Source organism: Chironomus tepperi, unplaced genomic scaffold, assembly GCF_022539635.2.
Source record: "Chironomus tepperi strain 1889 unplaced genomic scaffold, CSIRO-AGI_Ctep_v1 contig_445, whole genome shotgun sequence".
NCBI classification, from domain to species: domain Eukaryota; kingdom Metazoa; phylum Arthropoda; class Insecta; order Diptera; family Chironomidae; genus Chironomus; species Chironomus tepperi.
Window position 1 is genome coordinate 175,615 of NW_027226567.1, and position 17,604 is coordinate 193,218.

Here is a 17,604-nt window from a genome sequence, read left to right on the forward strand (position 1 = left end):
AGTGATTTGTTAAAAAATTCATGAATAGAAATTGTTGAAAAAAATTTAATTTAAAATTGTAAACGGTTGCAAAGCTTCCACTAAGCATTACGTCAATTCAGAACGTTCCCATTGTGCATTTCATTTATCTTTAAATACTGCATCATATCTGTAATTTTCCAATAAACTTTTATTCAATAAACTTTTCCATTTTTTATTTTATTTTACCAAAAAATTTGATAAATTCATCAAGTCTGGATCAGGAGTGTAGCCAGAAATCTTTGAAGGCATTATGTAATCCAATAAATTCTGAAATTATTGAGTAGAAATATTCTTTACAATTGCCACCTGAATGTCATGTACGCAACATCTGGCTGCGATAAATGGATCATCTGTATAGTTAAAAACTTGGCATTCAATGAAATTTTCCATGATGGGCCATGATATGTCACTTCAGAGGTCATCTAATCGCAGTCTGTTCTTATCAGATGTTGGAACTAAAGTTGAAATCTAAAGTCAATTTATAGTGTTCCTGAAATCCTCACTACGCTCCTGACTAAAACACATAATTTCCAACTAAAATGTTTAAAAAATAAAACTTTTGAAGCTCCATTTAGACACAAAAAAAAGTTTCTCTATTGATTTTTATGTTTGCAAAAATAAAAGCTTTTTAGATTGATTCAAATATATGATTCATTGTATAATGTCCATTAGATTCCAATTATTCATATTAGAAATGTGAAATGAATGAAAATAATTTGATCATGTCCTAGTTTTCCATTTTAATTTGCATTTTTGAATCACAAAACTTTCCAAAATTGAAGTTTTAGAAATTTTTTAAAATTTGATATTTTTTTAATTTCAATTAAATAATTTAAAAAAGGAATTCATGTCCAAACCACAAACTACCGATTTCAATTTATAACAAATCAATTGTCAAATAATTAAAATGTCCATAACTCAATATAATGTCGACGCAGCGCGCATTTCAATTAATTTAAAAACATTTGAATTCCATCCAAAATGATTTTAATGTCATTTATATTTCATCTTCAAATTAATTTACCCCCATTTTATTGTTCCAATTTTCATAACAATGTCATATATTGCAATCTCATTCACGTCATGCAAATAATCACACTAAAAGGCTTTTTATTAAATTATTGGAAATAACAATAAAGCAAATAATGTGAAATTGTTGCTAACACAAGCACCGTATAAGCTTACATAAGTACTTTTTTTTTGTTCTTCGTATTCATCCATCCGGAACTGTTTTGCATTTATCTCTGTCATTTTAAAAAAAAAGCATTTATGAAATTGAGTGAAAAGCTTTTGAGCTTATGTCAACTCATTTCGAGGGGTTTTCTGGTGTTTGTTCAACAAATCATTATAACAATGACATGCAAAATTCATCAGAAAATAGTTTTATGTAGTTTTCATAGATGAGTTGACTTGCCATAAATGACTCTTGTAAATTAGCATTCTGATGTAAAATAAATGTTGTAGGATTTAATCACCTTGGGAATATGCAATTAACTGTGATTTATATATTCTCTAAGGAGAAATCAGTAATCATGTCAAATGACGTAATCTTTAAATGGTATGAACAGTATTGGAAAGTCAAGTTATGTGGAGAGTATCTCATAGTGCTTAATAGTTTATAAGTATAATTGCTATACTTCCTTTTCAATTTCACAAGATCTGAAAATTTAACTTTAAAAAGGAAATAAAATTGAAGTTTGGAAAAGTTTGGTTTTGTCGCTTACCAGATCATCTCCTGCATGTGGACTCTTTTACAGGCTATTGTTCTCTATCAATGATCCTTTCTGCAGGTTGGAGCGTTCTGCTGATAGCCCCTTCTGCAATTTGCTGCCTTCAGTCGATTACTCTTTCGCAAGTTACTATCTCTCACATGTGTACCCGTTCTTCAGAGGATTCCTTCTTCTGCCAAGTTGCTAGCTTGGTTAACACCCCTTCCGCAGTTTCAAGACTCTTATTGCCGCCTTTCGCCAATGATCCCTTCCGCAGATTGCCACCATCCTCAAATGGCCCCTAAGGAGCTTTCATTAATTAACTCTCGTAACTCAAGAAGCCCTTCAATACATCACGATTGCAAACATCTCTTCAAACTATTCAAACACCGGATGTGAAACAAAACAAAACGTACATGTGCTTTCATCATTGTAAATGGATGCTTATTTTCTGCAATTCTGTAAATTTTCATGGGAATTAAAAGCAATAAAGCGAAGATTTTTGATTGCTCACAATTCCGTGTCATACAATAAAGAGCTGCAATTATGAGAGACGTGAGATAAAGCTTAAAAGCTATCTGGAAGGAGCTTCTTTCTTAATACAATCAATTTTATATACACAAGAGATTTAATGTTGAAACTGCAACGATGCTGAAAGGTATTGAATTGGCAATGATAATAAGAACGACAAGATTACTTTATATTTTTAAAAGTGACTTTTCAGTTTATTGAGAACATTTTTATATTTGTTTAACTTATTTTACACTAGTTTTTTTCCCTCATCATTTTTTTTTTTATTAACATTATTTCATCTACGTTTTACTTAACCTAATAAATTTTATTCTTCATCGTCCACTTTCTTACTTCTTCTTATTATTATTAGGTTCATGATTTTTTATTCTTATTAATTTTCTTATGATTCATTTTTGTTCACTTCTTTTACAATTTTTTTCTTAACTTTTTTAAGTTTTTAGTTTCAGGAAGAGAAGTTTGTTATGGCAAAGGGATAGTGACATTGTGGGTTGATTTGTTGAGTTGACATAGCACTTGATAGTTTTTGTAGTAGGAGTTCATAATCCTGTGGGAGTTTGTAGACACAACATTAACAAAATTACTTTTTGCTCAATATTCACAAGTTTTGCTGGCATTTGTAATACTGGTAAGATATTTTTATGCAAGAATCTGGATAGATTTCATTCAGGAAATCGAGAATCTGTGCAAAATATGACAATTGAAGAAGGAGAACTCTTTGCACATCGATTCATTGTTATAAAACCTTTGTAAAGTCATTTTGTTTAATATTTTACAGATATTGGATACTGCTTGGATGATTGTGACTTAAAATATGCAAATTCACTATATTTTGTACATAAAAAATAATTAAAGAAGTTAAAACAAAGAAAATATTAAGCCTTAAACTCAAAAATTTGTTCAAAATTCAAATTTTCATTACAAATTCATTTTCATCAAAAAATTAATTTTGTCACTGATTTCAAATCCGTATTTGAGAAAATTCATTCTTTGTTGCCATCTCGACAGTCACCATCTCCGATATTCATCATCCTCAACAACCACCATCCCTTGAACAAAGCTGACAGAAGATATAATGAACCTCATTAAAGAAAATTTCATTTGTACAACTTTAAATAAGTTTTTTCTTCTCATCCAACACTTTTTTATATCTTACATTTTTTTATTCTTAAAATATGACAAAAACTATAAGTTTATGAATGGATCTTTTTATAAAGAAAACGAAGTCGGAAGTGTGAAACTGAATAAACTATAAGCAAGACAAATTTAAAGAGTTGAGGGATAAAAGTTAAGAATTTTTGAGGGATTAAATTTAAGGAAAATATTAGGTTTAAAGTTGGCAGGACTTTTGTAGTCAAGACACCACAAGTCCTTCACTGGCGTCTCAACTGGCTTCTGAACTCCACAAGTTCAAAATGACGTCTTAACTGGCGTCTGGACTCCACATGGAGTCCTGCAAACTCTGGATAGATAATTTGAAGAAAAAGTTTGTGGGAACATTGGATTAAAAATTCAAATTGAGAGATTTTAATGCATTTTTCTTGAAATTTTAGCAAACTAAAACATTTTGTATTCAACTCAAATTTCAAATTTTTATTTAAATTTATTAAAAAAATTCATTTTTTAACGACTTTTTATGATAATTTTCTTTACAGTTTTATTTGAAATTCGCTGATTTTTACAATTTTGTTTCATTTCAAATTGTATTTTTTTTCTATTTTTGTTTCAAAAGAAATGTAAAATTCTTCTTAAAAATTTCCAATTTCTATGAGTTTTTATGAAATGGTTTGACCTTTGCTCTTGAACCAGAGTTCAAATTTTAAATGCATTAAGTCGACTCAACTCAATTCAATATTTACATACAAATTCTGAGTCGACTATTAGCATTGAATTAATGAATGTTCGGAAATTACGTAACGCGGTAAAGAGAAGAAAGGTTTAGTTATTTAGTTAGAGCCAGCTTCATGCGCCGACTGAGGCAGGCCATGGATCACATTTGATCTGGATTGCCAGAGAAGTAAGTACGAATTTTGGTTCATTATTTTCTTACAAAGCTTTACCATTTGGAGAGCCTAAAAATTAAGGTTCAGCCAAAATCCGCAGGCGTAAGTTTCCTTCATTTTAAATGCGCAGACTGGCAGTGTTCCATATATCTCGTCAATAGCTACATCTATAACATTTATCTCTTCCATATCTCTGCAAGCCGGCAGTTTTAAATGAACCCTACTATAAAAATTGTAAAAATGCTTCTTGTAGCTTTACATAATTTCCGAACATTCCATTAAATTAAATGCACACAACTCAACCCAATGTGAAACAATAAACAAAAAAAATTCCATTAGTGCCATTCATTCTTCATTTAATTTATAACAATTAATATTAATTTAATTCCTTTTTTTAAATTTTATTTTTCGTCACTCAACCGCTGCATTTTCAATTCATTGTCATATAAAATTCTTCAATTATATTACACACATTAAAATGTTAAGAATCTCTTTTTTGTTTTTTTTTTTAATGTTATGTGAAACGTGAAAATGCTTTTTGTGTAATTTTATATTTTTACAAAGTTGAAGCTGATGCTTCGCATTTATTACATGACTGTCAATATATGTATTGCTATATGTACAGATAAAAATCTCAACGATTCTCACACATTCTCATTCCATTCCACGTGTGCATTACTTAAATTAATTTATCGTCTGATTTCTTCATTTCAATTTACTTTTTTTTTCCTTATTTTTATCTCATGAGAGCTTCATGATGCGATGTTGTCTCAGAACATGAAACACCTGTAAAGGATATAAAGGAGGAAACAATTTTAATTAAATAAATTTCTTTTTTTTCCTGTCATTTCTGTTTGACTTGATAGATATAGTTGCAATTTGCAATATCATCATTATTATGTGACATGCTGAGTATGAGGATTAAGCTTTGTATAAAGAATTAAAAGAATGAAGGAGAGATATTTTCAATTAAATCAAAAACTTCTCTCTTGTTGCTTCATCAGCAGCTGAAATTTAATTTTAACCCCAAACAATTTTCTCATAAAACTCTCTCAAGGACTATTTTGATGAAAAATTTAAATCATATCCTCTAGAAATATTTAATATTTATCGTACAACATGTATTGTGTAGCAACAAAACATACAGCATATGTATGAAATATTAAATGAACACTCACTTATATTCGGAGACCGACAATTTTCTAGTTGTTTATTGTAAACAAGTGCTTCAATCTTTTAGAACAAATAATTGATAAGATTTTGTGATTAAGTCTCTTTGTGCAAGGTTATGGAACTTTTGGTTCTTTGATGGAATGTCACATTTGAAGGCTGGTACTTAACCAGTGATCTAGTTAGAGATTCTTTGATTATATTGGGTTCATTAATGCATTTTGTAGCAACCTAGGCTTCAAGTCGGAGCATGGTTCCAGTAATTATGTAAATAATTGGGATCATCAAGGGGTTACCCAATTTTTAAGTGAGATTTGTGAACTTTTTTCTCAAAATGCCAGCAAATTGGAGAAATTTGCTTGTTGAGGGTTAGATGGGGACCAAAAACCCCATTTTAGACACTCCCTTGCTTATGAGGGTTCTCCAGACCAAACATTCGAAAAGTTTCCTTATAGTCACAGTCTATATCTAGATCTCGGAAATTAATCAAAACAGAGACTTCTAGAAACCTTCCTTGCTCTTTCCCTTATTTTTAAAGGAGTCATACATGACTCATGGGACAGAAGTAGTTGGTTCTCTTGCCAATATTCAATCAATACTCATTTTTCTCATATAATAAAGTAACAATTCCAAGAATCAATATTATTTGAAGTACATAACTGACCAAAGCTACCATAAAGTACCCAAAACTCTCTCCATACCTCATGTTTAATGTGAAAGTCATGTAACCATTCATAATTGATTAAATAAGGAATCAAAAACTTGAAAGTCAAGATATTTCTCTTCAATTTCTCTTCAAAATGTAAACATAATCTTACATCAAGAAATTGAGGAATTATATTTCATAACTTGTGGAAATTGTGAACCTTACAAAAGTTGTTCAATTAAGATTTAATACTTCTAGGAGGCAGATTTAATTGATGATAAAGAAAACTTATAAATTAAATAAACAATCTAAGCTTTAAAATGTTGATATCAGGATTCAATGCTTTAATTACACATCTTGATGCAGTATCACAGCATGCATCATTCTTGTATAAGCTCTATTTACTATCGATCATAATACTGCTGTACAAGAAACAGAGAAGACTTGATTTGATGATGCAATGCAGTGGTGGGCAAGCTTTATTGGGTCATGGTACATCTTGGTGGTTGGTCACGACCGAAACTGTATTTGGCATTCAGATCATTGCATTTTCAAGCAATAGTGCAGTGGTGAGCAACCTGAGTGTCTCCAAAAGTTTAGACAAAAACTTTGAGTGTCAAAAGACTGGATCCTTCAAGCATGATATATAAATGCAATATTAGGCTTAGATCGAGACCATGACGAAGCTTACCATCAACATGTGCCTCAGATAAACAGTTGTCCAACACTGCACTAGTGTCTCGGAGCACACAACTTGGACAAAACTGATGTTAACGAATGATAAAGTTTGAACTATAATGATAAACTTTTTCTTCTTCCATCGCATCGTATCATCATTAAAAACTTTTCTTTTCACTTGACTTACAATTAACTTTTTCGTTAAAATTTTAAAAATAAATTTAACCTTCTTTTGAATTTTTTTTTTTTTTTGATTTGAGAAAAGTTTATGAAATTTTCCAAGCAAAGTTAATTGCTTCAATTTAAGATAAACGTCGTTTGAGATGAGTTTTATGTAGTTGAAGAGCTTTTATTTATGATTTGAAAAAGTAGGAAGTTATTCAATGATTTTTTTGAAAAAATAACTTTAAATGTCAACAAGATCTTACCTTTTAAAACAAATAATAACAGCAAAGAGAGTTAAATCTTGACTGTTGAAAGGAAGCTGTTAAGCATATAAATAGAAATTTAAACATTTTTTTCCACTAGATCAGTCTTCAAGATTTGTAGAAATACAATAAATATGAATCCTCAGCATTTCCAAAAAAACACATTCAAATAAACATCTCAGAGTGTAATATTTTGTAGATGAAAATGAACATAAATTGAACAAATTTATTTGTGTTATCTAAACAGGAAGGAAGAAATTTCTTAGGTCTTTTTGGTTCCTTATGACCAATTTATTTGCTAATGAAAGCTGAAAAGAGAAGAAAATGAGGTAAAATTTTAGAAAATATTTTCTATTGTTTTTAGGTAAATTTATGATCAATTATAAGGTAAGTTATAAGTAAAATAAGCAATAAATTAAGATATAACTGCATAATCTGATATTAACAATGCTTATAGGCACTGGTAGGACAGAGACATTGTAGCATTTGGTATTGAAAATTGACAAAGAGTAGTCAGCGTTGGAACCAGCTCAAGATGCCTTCTTAGAGAGACCATGGATCATAGTTGATCAGTACGACCAGGAAATTATGAAATTAATTAAGTACCGGCAGCACAACATGTTTACATGCCCCCTACATCATCATATTAACAGTAAGACACAAAGATGCCCTGTCGGTACTGTGATGGCTGATATTGGCCTTTATCTCGTTAATTCTAGATACTCTAGTATCCTGAATCTGACAAATGTTTAATATGTGCTGTGCAATTAGTATTGGATGGTGAAGAAGGTTTAAATGTGCTTTGTGCCACGAAACTTAACAACTCTCGATAGCTCATTAGTTGAGAGCATCTGACATGTAATCGAGAGGCCATGAGTTCGAGTCCCATTAGGGCTGCTTGTGAGTCATGAATTTCGATTTCCTATTCGGACCAGCTTGTGAGGAAATGTATGTACATTTGCTCAAGAGCCTCAAGAAGCCGAGTAAGTTCCAAACATTAAAATCCCACTTCAAAGAAGATTATCATTTTGAAGTCAACAACAAAATTCAATTTCCAAGACAATCCCCAAACTCAAGAAATATAAATTTCTTTTTAAATTCCATCCACTAATTGGCTAACATAATTTGAATTAATTTGAATGTTCAAGCCACAAATTGAATCGAAAAAAAATTTTCAGCACGAAGAAATTTTTCAATATAAATTTAAATTTTTCATTTCAACATTGTCAACTTATTATTTGATATTCGTGAGATAAAAAGGGACATCCGAATATTCATGAAGGACCAAAAAAAAATTGCACGAGACAAATTTTTTTTATGGAAATAGATGCAGCGAAATTTTTCAGCCATTGAATTATTTATGAAATTTTTATTCCGAAAATAAATGGCATTTTTTAAGGTAATTCCGAAATTCTACATAATTTTTTTTTATTTGTCTCAAAGTGACGTCACATTTGATTAAAAAAATCTCTTTTATTAAATTTCATCTCAAATATGAAATGACTGTGAACAAAAAGCAATAAAGAGAAAAACCCTTGGGGACGTTTTAATTTCAATTTGAATCAGAATTTTCAATATTTGATCATGTCAAATACTTTTTTATTGTTGTAAATATTTAAAATGCTGATTTCAAGGCGGATGTTGTTAATTTGCATATTCGAGTTGATGCGTAGTAAAGATTTGTATTTAATTAGTATTCTTATACTATATAAAGTTCCTTAATTATTTAAAATGATTATTTTGAAGGTTTTTTGCCAAGGTTCTGCTAAATACCTTTACTATTAAGTTAGGAACAAATGGAAGAAATTTGAAATTTGATATGAAATTTAAATGAGCAAATTTTGAAGAATTTCTCGGAAATTTAATTTTCAAATGTTGTATGTATTTTAAAATTAAAAGCATATAATAATAACCTTAAAATAATATGAATAATCAATTTTCTTCTTTTGTCTTTAAAAATAGTCATTAAAATTCATTGGGGTCGTTTACTTGAATTCTCGGAATTTCCAATGTTTAGATCAGATTTGCCTGAATTGTTGTCATATCGACAGAACTCTATATAATGATTGATTGATCGATCTTTGGTGGAAATCAAACCCCTGCCTAATTACTCGGCGATTGAAACCTTATGAAATGTCAGATTCGTCTATATATGACTCGATACCCCAGATTACACTCTGTTTATGTTTAGGCATCACACTATTGGAATTCTGAAGCCAATAATATTAGAATTCTTAAAATGTTGTACAAGTGCTTCTAAGAAATTTGAAGAAAGCAAACTTAGAATCAGAGTCGTATCCAGGAGGTCAATTCTTTCTTTTTGAACAAAACTCTTCAATTTTCCAACAATTTGAAACTAAAATCCCAAAAAAATCGCTAAAATCTTGGATTTCTTACAAAAAATTCAAGTACCTATTAAAAAATTCTGGATACACCCCTCTTATTATGGATATCAACAAATTAACCCAAAATGTGCCTCATTTTTTAAAAAATTAACGTCCACAACAAGACAAATATTTCCTCATTTTTTTGCAAATTTACATTTTCTTAAATTTTCTTTTAAACAAACAACATTTTAATTAAATAATTTTTTTTGTGTCCTCAAATTATCCATTTTCGTCCCCTTTTTATTCCCCTTTCCTTTTAATTCTCGCATTTAAATAAAACAACAATGAGAATGGAATAAAATTTAACGGATCTCATTTTACATCTCTATGTACATACATATTGTAGTTAAAGTAGCAAGGAACGAAAGAAAAAAAAATAAATGTGAAATTTAATACGCTTACCTTTTTGTAGATGAAGCCACGTAAATGAGAATTGTAAAACATAGCAAATACAGTTTAATTTGTATTCTGTCCGCTCTTTGAATGGCTGCCGGGTGTTCAGCTTAACATCAAATGAAATGGAATGAAATGAGAGAAGAAGAGGAAGCAAAAAAAAAAGGTTACAAAAACTGTCAGAAAAATTCACTAATCTTCCTTTCTACGTCTGTGTCTGTCTTTTTCTGTTTGCGAATTGTGTGTAATTCTTATGTCCTACTTGTCGTTTATTGTTCTGTCATTTATTCTATTACATTTTGGACAATTTCTTAAGATGTTGTAAGAGAATAAAAGTCTTCATTTTCTTTGACAAAATAAAGTCAGTTTTGGATTTAGATTGACTTATTGGGAAGCTCCAAAAGAATTGTATTTATGAGACTTAGATCAGTTGTAGACAACTTTGTTTGTACCATGACACACCTTAGTGGTAAACTGCGACTGAACTCACACACGGCATGAGGTTTATGACATGCTGGTGTGCCGCTGGACAGAGGTTGGCTGCTACTGACTTAAATTGACCAAATAATGGAAATTCCAGAAAAAAATATTGAAATAATATGAAAATAAACGAAAGTCATCAAAATTTAGACTACAAGCGATACAAAGGAAGAAGGCTCCGCGACGAAGCTCCGCTAAATTGCTTATATTAACAACAACTGGAAGCCGCCTTGATCTGGATGCCATTTGGACTCCATATAGAGGCGACTACCACATGATATTAATAAACGATGTCTAGTAAAGCCTTTAAAGCTTCGCTCGTCGTCACCAACTAATTGCCTCCTTCCACTACTTCATCATCCTTAGCAACTTTAAAGATCAACAACCTCTCGACTTCAATACTCAAAAAACCCACTGTAAATCCATTTAATTATAAAAAACTACGTCTCAATCTTCACGAAATTTTTCTTAATTTATATGATTGCTCTACCAATATGAACCCAAAAGCCATTAAATTGATTTGCCATAAAGTCATTGCCCTTGTCATATAACTCATTTCCACAACCATCAAATCAAAAAAAACAATTTTATTTTCATTTCTAAAATGAAAACAATCGCAAAATTTTGAAATATTAAATATATATTTTTTTTAATTAATTAACAACGCAATGGATTCCTTTTCATTTTGAAATTTTCCAGCATGAATGGACGCGCTGATTTCATTTACATCATCAACATTATGAGATAATTGAAATAATGTACAACCACTCGGCGCCTCGAGGCAATTTATAATTAATTTTATGTTCTATGTGAGAAAAGCAGTTTGGAGTGTTTTTTATATTATTTTACTTCTGCCGATGCTGTAATGGTTCCATTGCTTCAAATTTCATATTTTCATTAAAATATTTTGAGAACTTTTTTCATGGAATTTGTTTAATTAATTTTTCGTTAATTTTAGATATGAAATTTTAGGCACAAAGGAATTTTATTAATTATTGTTATACGATACGTTTTTGGGATTTTTTGACATTTTCGATGTGAAAATGATTAAAAGGAATAAATAGAACTGACTTTGAAGTGAGATTGTTTTTTTGAGCAAAAAGCTCAATGTGTTGACAGAATTTGATATTTTCAAGAGTTGTCACTTCCGTCGATTTCTTTCCAAAAGTCTATCTAATGCAGAGCTCTAGGCACAAAGGGTATATGTTTTGGCTACTTTATGCTAGTCTATGTTAACATAGGAAGGAATAGGGTAGATCGAATTCTAACTCCGAAGTTGACCGAATGTCCTAAACCTACTCGTGATCTTCCTTGATACAGCTAAATAAAGTGCTGACGATCAAGCAATGTAAAAGTTACGATGAAGGGTAGTGTAGCGAAGAGGATGCTTAGCGTACTGCTGGTGCACCCTGTTTGCATACACCTTGATCACAGGCGACTGCCTATGCTAAAGTAGCATTCCCATAGTCATATCAAGGATGGTCATATCAAGCGCTCTAGGCATACAAAAGCAATTTCCAAAATCAACTTGTTCAGAGAAAGTAACTCAAGAGTCTAAACAGAGGCAATTACCAAGTATAGGTAATGTCTTAATATTTGTAAAATTAATTTCAGAAGCTAACAACTCTGGTAAAGCTGTATTCAAATCAGCAGAAATATTAATGAGAGAACGACCCGAGTGACACATATGAAGAAAGGTTCAACGCGGAGCTTTTAAGGCTTCTCTAAGGGCCAAATGAAAGTTGTTTCCGTGTGACATTAAATAAGTTTAAATGCTTTAATTAGAGCTTTTCAGGCTACGCTAAAGTTCTTTTACTAACTCTAAATTGGAGTCACTTCTATGTCATAATAGAGCTTGTGCAGAGCTTTAAAAGCTCCATGTAGAGGCTTCTAAGTAAGAGCCTCTTTCATATGTGTTGCTCGGGCGATATTAATAGGTTTAAATAATTGTCTAAATTACATAACATTTTCCCGGAACATTCTTGATATTTTGACAAAAACAAATCGTAAAATATCAAAAATAAGTAAACAATTCATCACAACCTACACATCATGTTAAATATTCATTCATTAACATTCTCATAACAACCTTGTTCATACGAAACTAAATCCCAAACAAATTGAAAATCTCATTAAATAAACAAAAATAATCTATCATAAATATGTATCAAAAATGGAAGTAAAATACCTTCCATTCAACAGTTATTTATCGTAAATTTCTTATTTTTATACTTTGTGACATTTACCGTACGTCATAACATGCAATCCCAAAAGTAAAATTACAAACAATCACAGACGAGTAATAAAAAAGAGTTTCATAGCGCATTTATGGCAAATTGATAGCAGGTGAAAAAAATCCATTATGATGCTTCTTTTAAGATGAGCTTAATGTACTTTCAAGTGTTATGAAGGATTAATGTGATATTGTTATGGCTTGTGATGAGAGCTTTATTATATTTCTGTTGATTCTTTTATATTGATTTCGATTGATATTTTAGTCATGATGCTATAAAGACTGCTTTTGAGATTGGAATTTTAGAGAATTTTGATGAGATTATTGAAATAAAGCTTTGCATTTTTTATGGCTGCAGAGTCAATACGATTTTCTTAAATTTCTGTTTATTTTCGTTGAATTTGTAATCAAATAGAATAGAATTTCATTTTGTATCCATTTGTAAGCATCGAATGACCTAGATTCAAATGATATTAGTGCCATGACCCAGGAGCTTAATGTTTGTAAGATAAGAAGGTGGAGTTTTGTGATTTTTTATGAAAATTTGTTCAAAATTGCAGTATTTTGTTCAAAGAAGAGGAAGCTCGAGGTCAACCTCCTTCCTGAGCAGATGTATCCCTATCTGAACCAATTATATGCAGCTCCACGACTAGAAATCATCCAAAAAGCAATTAATTAACTTTCAAACCACAACTTTTGCAACATTCGCTTTCAAAATTAATCACATTCCTTCCAGCTCAAAAGTTAGGTAGCTTTATCGCTTCAAATGCAAATTATCAAAACATCCAACCATCAACTACTTCCCGAAAAGAATCTAAACCCTTCCGCAACGGAAAAAAAGTTGAATAAGCGTTCAATCAATTTACCTTGACACTTGAGAATCTTTTGCTTATTCTTCTTCATTTCCCCCACATTTGAACTCTTGAAGAATGTCAAAGACATTTGCAGATGCACAATGGTGGGACGATGAGATGATAAATAGATAAAAGAAATGATGTGAAGTAGCTTTGACAGGATACAACACAAGCAAATAAAGGATCATTTTTCATTCATAAGTGATTCTTATTCCTTTTTGTGAGATGGAGAAGCTTGGATGTTGTTGAACGTGGGTATTATGGAGGAATTTTTGTGAAATTTTATTTTGTGATATTAGATATGATATTATGCTTGTTGAAGATGTTGTTGGATATTTTAGTTATGTTGCTGGAGCATGGCATTGTGAGTTGATGTGCCTGAACTTGAGATCAGCAATTGAACTTGTTGTATGTGAATGGGAAACGGCCGCAGAAGGGCTCTAAGCAGAATAGCGAGTATTTAAGCAAGGAAGAATGAGGAAGCGAGACTTTTGAAGTTCAATTATCAATTGGATTGTCACCAAATGCTCTTAATATCACTCCTGGCTTAGGATGGTGTATGTCAGCACTCAGTTAGCAACACTCAACCTTTTATAAACTGCCATGCTCATATCCCATCAAAATTGATTGATTTTACCCCACAAATCCATAAACAACTTATTAATCAACAAACATCAAATTCCAACTAAATCCCCATGAGAAAATCACGCTCAAAGATCTAATTTGTGATAAATTTTACGAGTCTTTGTTTTCCATTTTAGTGCAATAAAAAATTCATTGAACCCCTTCTTCACCATCCATTAATAAAGCTTGTAAGAAAAAAAAATTCTCAGTAATTTTCTTGTTGGAAATAAATTTTCCTTTCATTAATATTTAATTACATTTTTTTTTTCTCACTCCCAATTGACTAATTCCTTGGTTCAATAAGAAGTGAGAAAAAAGAAATTCTGTTTCTGTTGTTCTTTGTAGTGCTTTAATTTGTTAGCAGTTGTAGGTAGAATTATAGGAAATTGAGTGTTCAAATTGAATGAAGGATTTGCGGTTTTGTGTTTTTGGGAAATTGAGTTGAATTTATGTTGTGGTCGAAGTTTGGTTGAGCTGACTAATGTCAAAGAGGTTCTTACGATCAACACTAACAAGCAATATGTTTCTGTTGATTCATTTAGTTTATTAGACTAAGATTTGATACTGTTAGTATGAACATTGTTTCAGTATGTTCTTTGAGACTTAAAGTTAGGTGAATCTGAGGATTCTCAAAGTTCGGAATGACGAATTTTTGAGACCGAGGCCATTGACGAGACCGGGACCGAGACTTTACCTGAAGACTTCCTTAGAATTTTTTGAAGTTTCGATCTTGAAAAATTCAAAAGAGATTAAGAGAAGTCTCGGCCCAGGTTTTAGTTTCGGTACTAAGAGTTCTTAGTTCTTTTAATACGGTCAGAATTGTCGACTGAACTCCATATAAAGCTCAAATCGACTTTGGCTCTGAGATCTCCTAATGACTATTCAAAAAAAAATTTCCTTCATCAATCAATTCCAGGAAGAATTTGAATCACATTATGTATGTATCTACCCTAATTTTGAATAAATATCCTCATTATTTACTGTATTTTTTAATTGAAATGAATTTTCAAACTTTTGCTTTGAAAGTTGTTTTCAAAAATAAAAAGTTTGTTTCTTCCCACAACTTTTCATGTTTTTTTCCTCAAATTTCCTCTCAATTTCAAAGTATTTCAAAACAGCGCCCAAAACATCAGTGAATTTTTCAACAACAAAAAAAAACCATGTAATTGCGGAACTTTTCATTCACTTCAGGCATTAAAAAAAATTTCTCTACAAACCAAAACTTTTAATTAACTTTGAAATCGATGAAAAAATCACATTTGCTCCTGTTTTTCATTGGAAGGTTCCCCATTTCCAATACTTACCTTGTCCAAACTTTACCTTTCGATATTTACTTCTCTTCCCAGAATTTATAATTGAAGCGAACGGGGAAAAAAGGAGAAAGTTTTGAAAAAATTCTCTTTCTGAGATTTGCTTTCTCTCTCATTTCCACGTCTCTAACTTTGATTAAGTTACAATGTAAGCAACAGTTTATTCCTTTTTATGCTGTACAAGAAATTTTTGGTCTTTTTTTCCCATTTGGCTGAGAAACTAGGCGGTATCGGCGGTATTTATATGCAAATACCGCGGTATTTGGCGGTATTTGTATTTTGCGGTATTTCTCGGTATCGCATTTATAAGGTTTTATCTTTTTAAAATGGGAAAACCGAGATGGAAAATATATTTTCCGGTAGTTTTAAACCCTGGTAAAAGAAAATTTATACGAAAATAAGTCAATTCCTTGAGAGTTTTGAACCCTAATATTGATTATTTGAATTTGAAACTTTGCTTTTTTGAGGGTTGCACAATGGTTGAGACTAATTTTGGAAAACTGAAAGGAAATTTATAAGTTTTTCAAAGTTTTTCGCCTTAAAATGGAGGGAAATTGAGGCATAAATTCGACTTTGTTCCGTTGGAAATTTTCACCATGGAATATAGGAAAATTGTGGTAAAACTTGGCTTTTCCGAGTGTTTGGCCGCAGAAGGGCCGACAGAATAAAGGAAAATTGAGACAAAATTTGAATTTTTCAAGAGTTTTTCACTCATAATATAGGAAAATTAGGCACTCAATTTGGACTTTTCCAAGAGATTTTCACCACAATATGGAAAACTGAAACAAAATTTGGATTTTCCAATAGTTTTTCATCATAATATAGAAAAATTGAGGCAAATTTGGACTTTTCCAAGAGATTTTCACCACAATATAGGAAAATTCTCAAAACTTGGCTTTTCCGAGTGTTTTTCGACATAATATTAAAAAATTGAAACAAAATTTGGATTTTCCAAGAGTTTTTCATCATAAATTGAGGCAAAATTCGACTTTTTCGGGAGATTTTCACCACAATATAGCAAAATTGAGGTAAAACTAAGCTTTTTTGAGAGTTTTTCGACATAATACAGGAAAATTTGGATTTTTTAAAGAATTTTTACCAAAAAAATTGAAAAGTCGTGTTAAAACTTTTCTTTTTTGAGTGTTTTTCGACATAAAGTTTAGACAACATTTGGATTTTCCGAAGAATTTTTACCATAATCTGAAAATCGATCTCAATGTTCGACTTTCAAAAGGAATTTCCTTCATCAATCAATTCCAGGAAGAATTTGAATCACATTATGTATGTATCTACCCTAATTTTGAATAAATATCCTCATTATTTACTGTATTTTTTAATTGCTTCCAATGAAATTTCAAACTTTTGCTTTGAAAGTTGTTTTCAAAAAAAAGTTTGTTTCTTCCCACAACTTTTTCATGTTTTTTTCCTCAAATTTCCTCTCAATTTCAAAGTATTTCAAAACAGCGCCCAAAACATCAGTGAATTTTTCAACAACAAAAAAAAACCATGTAATTGCGGAACTTTTCATTCACTTCAGGCATTAAAAAAATTTCTCTACAAACCAAAACTTTTAATTAACTTTGAAATCGATAAAAAAAATTTGCTCCTGTTTTTCATTGGAAGGTTCCCCATTTCCACTGGTACTTACCTTGTCCAAACTTTACCTTTCGATATTTACTTCTCTTCCCAGAATTTATAATTGAAGCGAACGGGGAAAAAAGGAGAAAGTTTTTAATTCTCTTTCTGAGATTTGCTTTCTCTCTCATTTCCACGTCTCCAACTTTGATTAAGTTACAATATAAGCAACAGTTTATTCCTTTTTGTGCTGTACAAGAAATTTTTGGTCTTTTTTTCTGCTTAACAAGGGAATATGAATTCATGGATACGGAAATTATTTTTAACTTCCTTTCTTTTGATCATTTTTAGGATTATTTTCTGAAAGTTATGACACGTTTCTGCTTTTGTAAAAAGAAAGGAATCGAGTTGATGAGATTATAATAAGAGGATTTTTGGGATAAAATTTTTATTTTTTTCGAGACTTTAAAGGACTTAAAGTTAAGCTTGAGTTATTGTTGAATGTCGAGCTTGCACTATTGTTAAAGGTTTCTATGGGAAAATTCAACAAAGTGTGAGACTT

The 17,604-nt window shown here is 30.9% G+C and overlaps 1 protein-coding gene across 1 annotated transcript in view; it reads right to left on the reverse strand.

Moving 5' to 3' along the window:
* Window positions 1-4,492: 4,492 nt before the first annotated feature.
* The window catches only part of LOC139098209 (zwei Ig domain protein zig-8-like), an 80,689-nt gene continuing 67,577 nt past the window's right edge, over window positions 4,493-17,604 (reverse strand). Inside the window, exons 10-12 of the mRNA XM_070650339.1 lie at window positions 9,976-10,075; window positions 7,187-7,494; window positions 4,493-5,050 (exon numbers count right to left, since the gene is read on the reverse strand). Coding sequence (XP_070506440.1) covers window positions 7,485-7,494; window positions 9,976-10,075 — 110 coding nt within the window. The 3' untranslated portion in view covers window positions 4,493-5,050; window positions 7,187-7,484. The remainder of the gene's footprint in view (window positions 5,051-7,186; window positions 7,495-9,975; window positions 10,076-17,604) is intronic.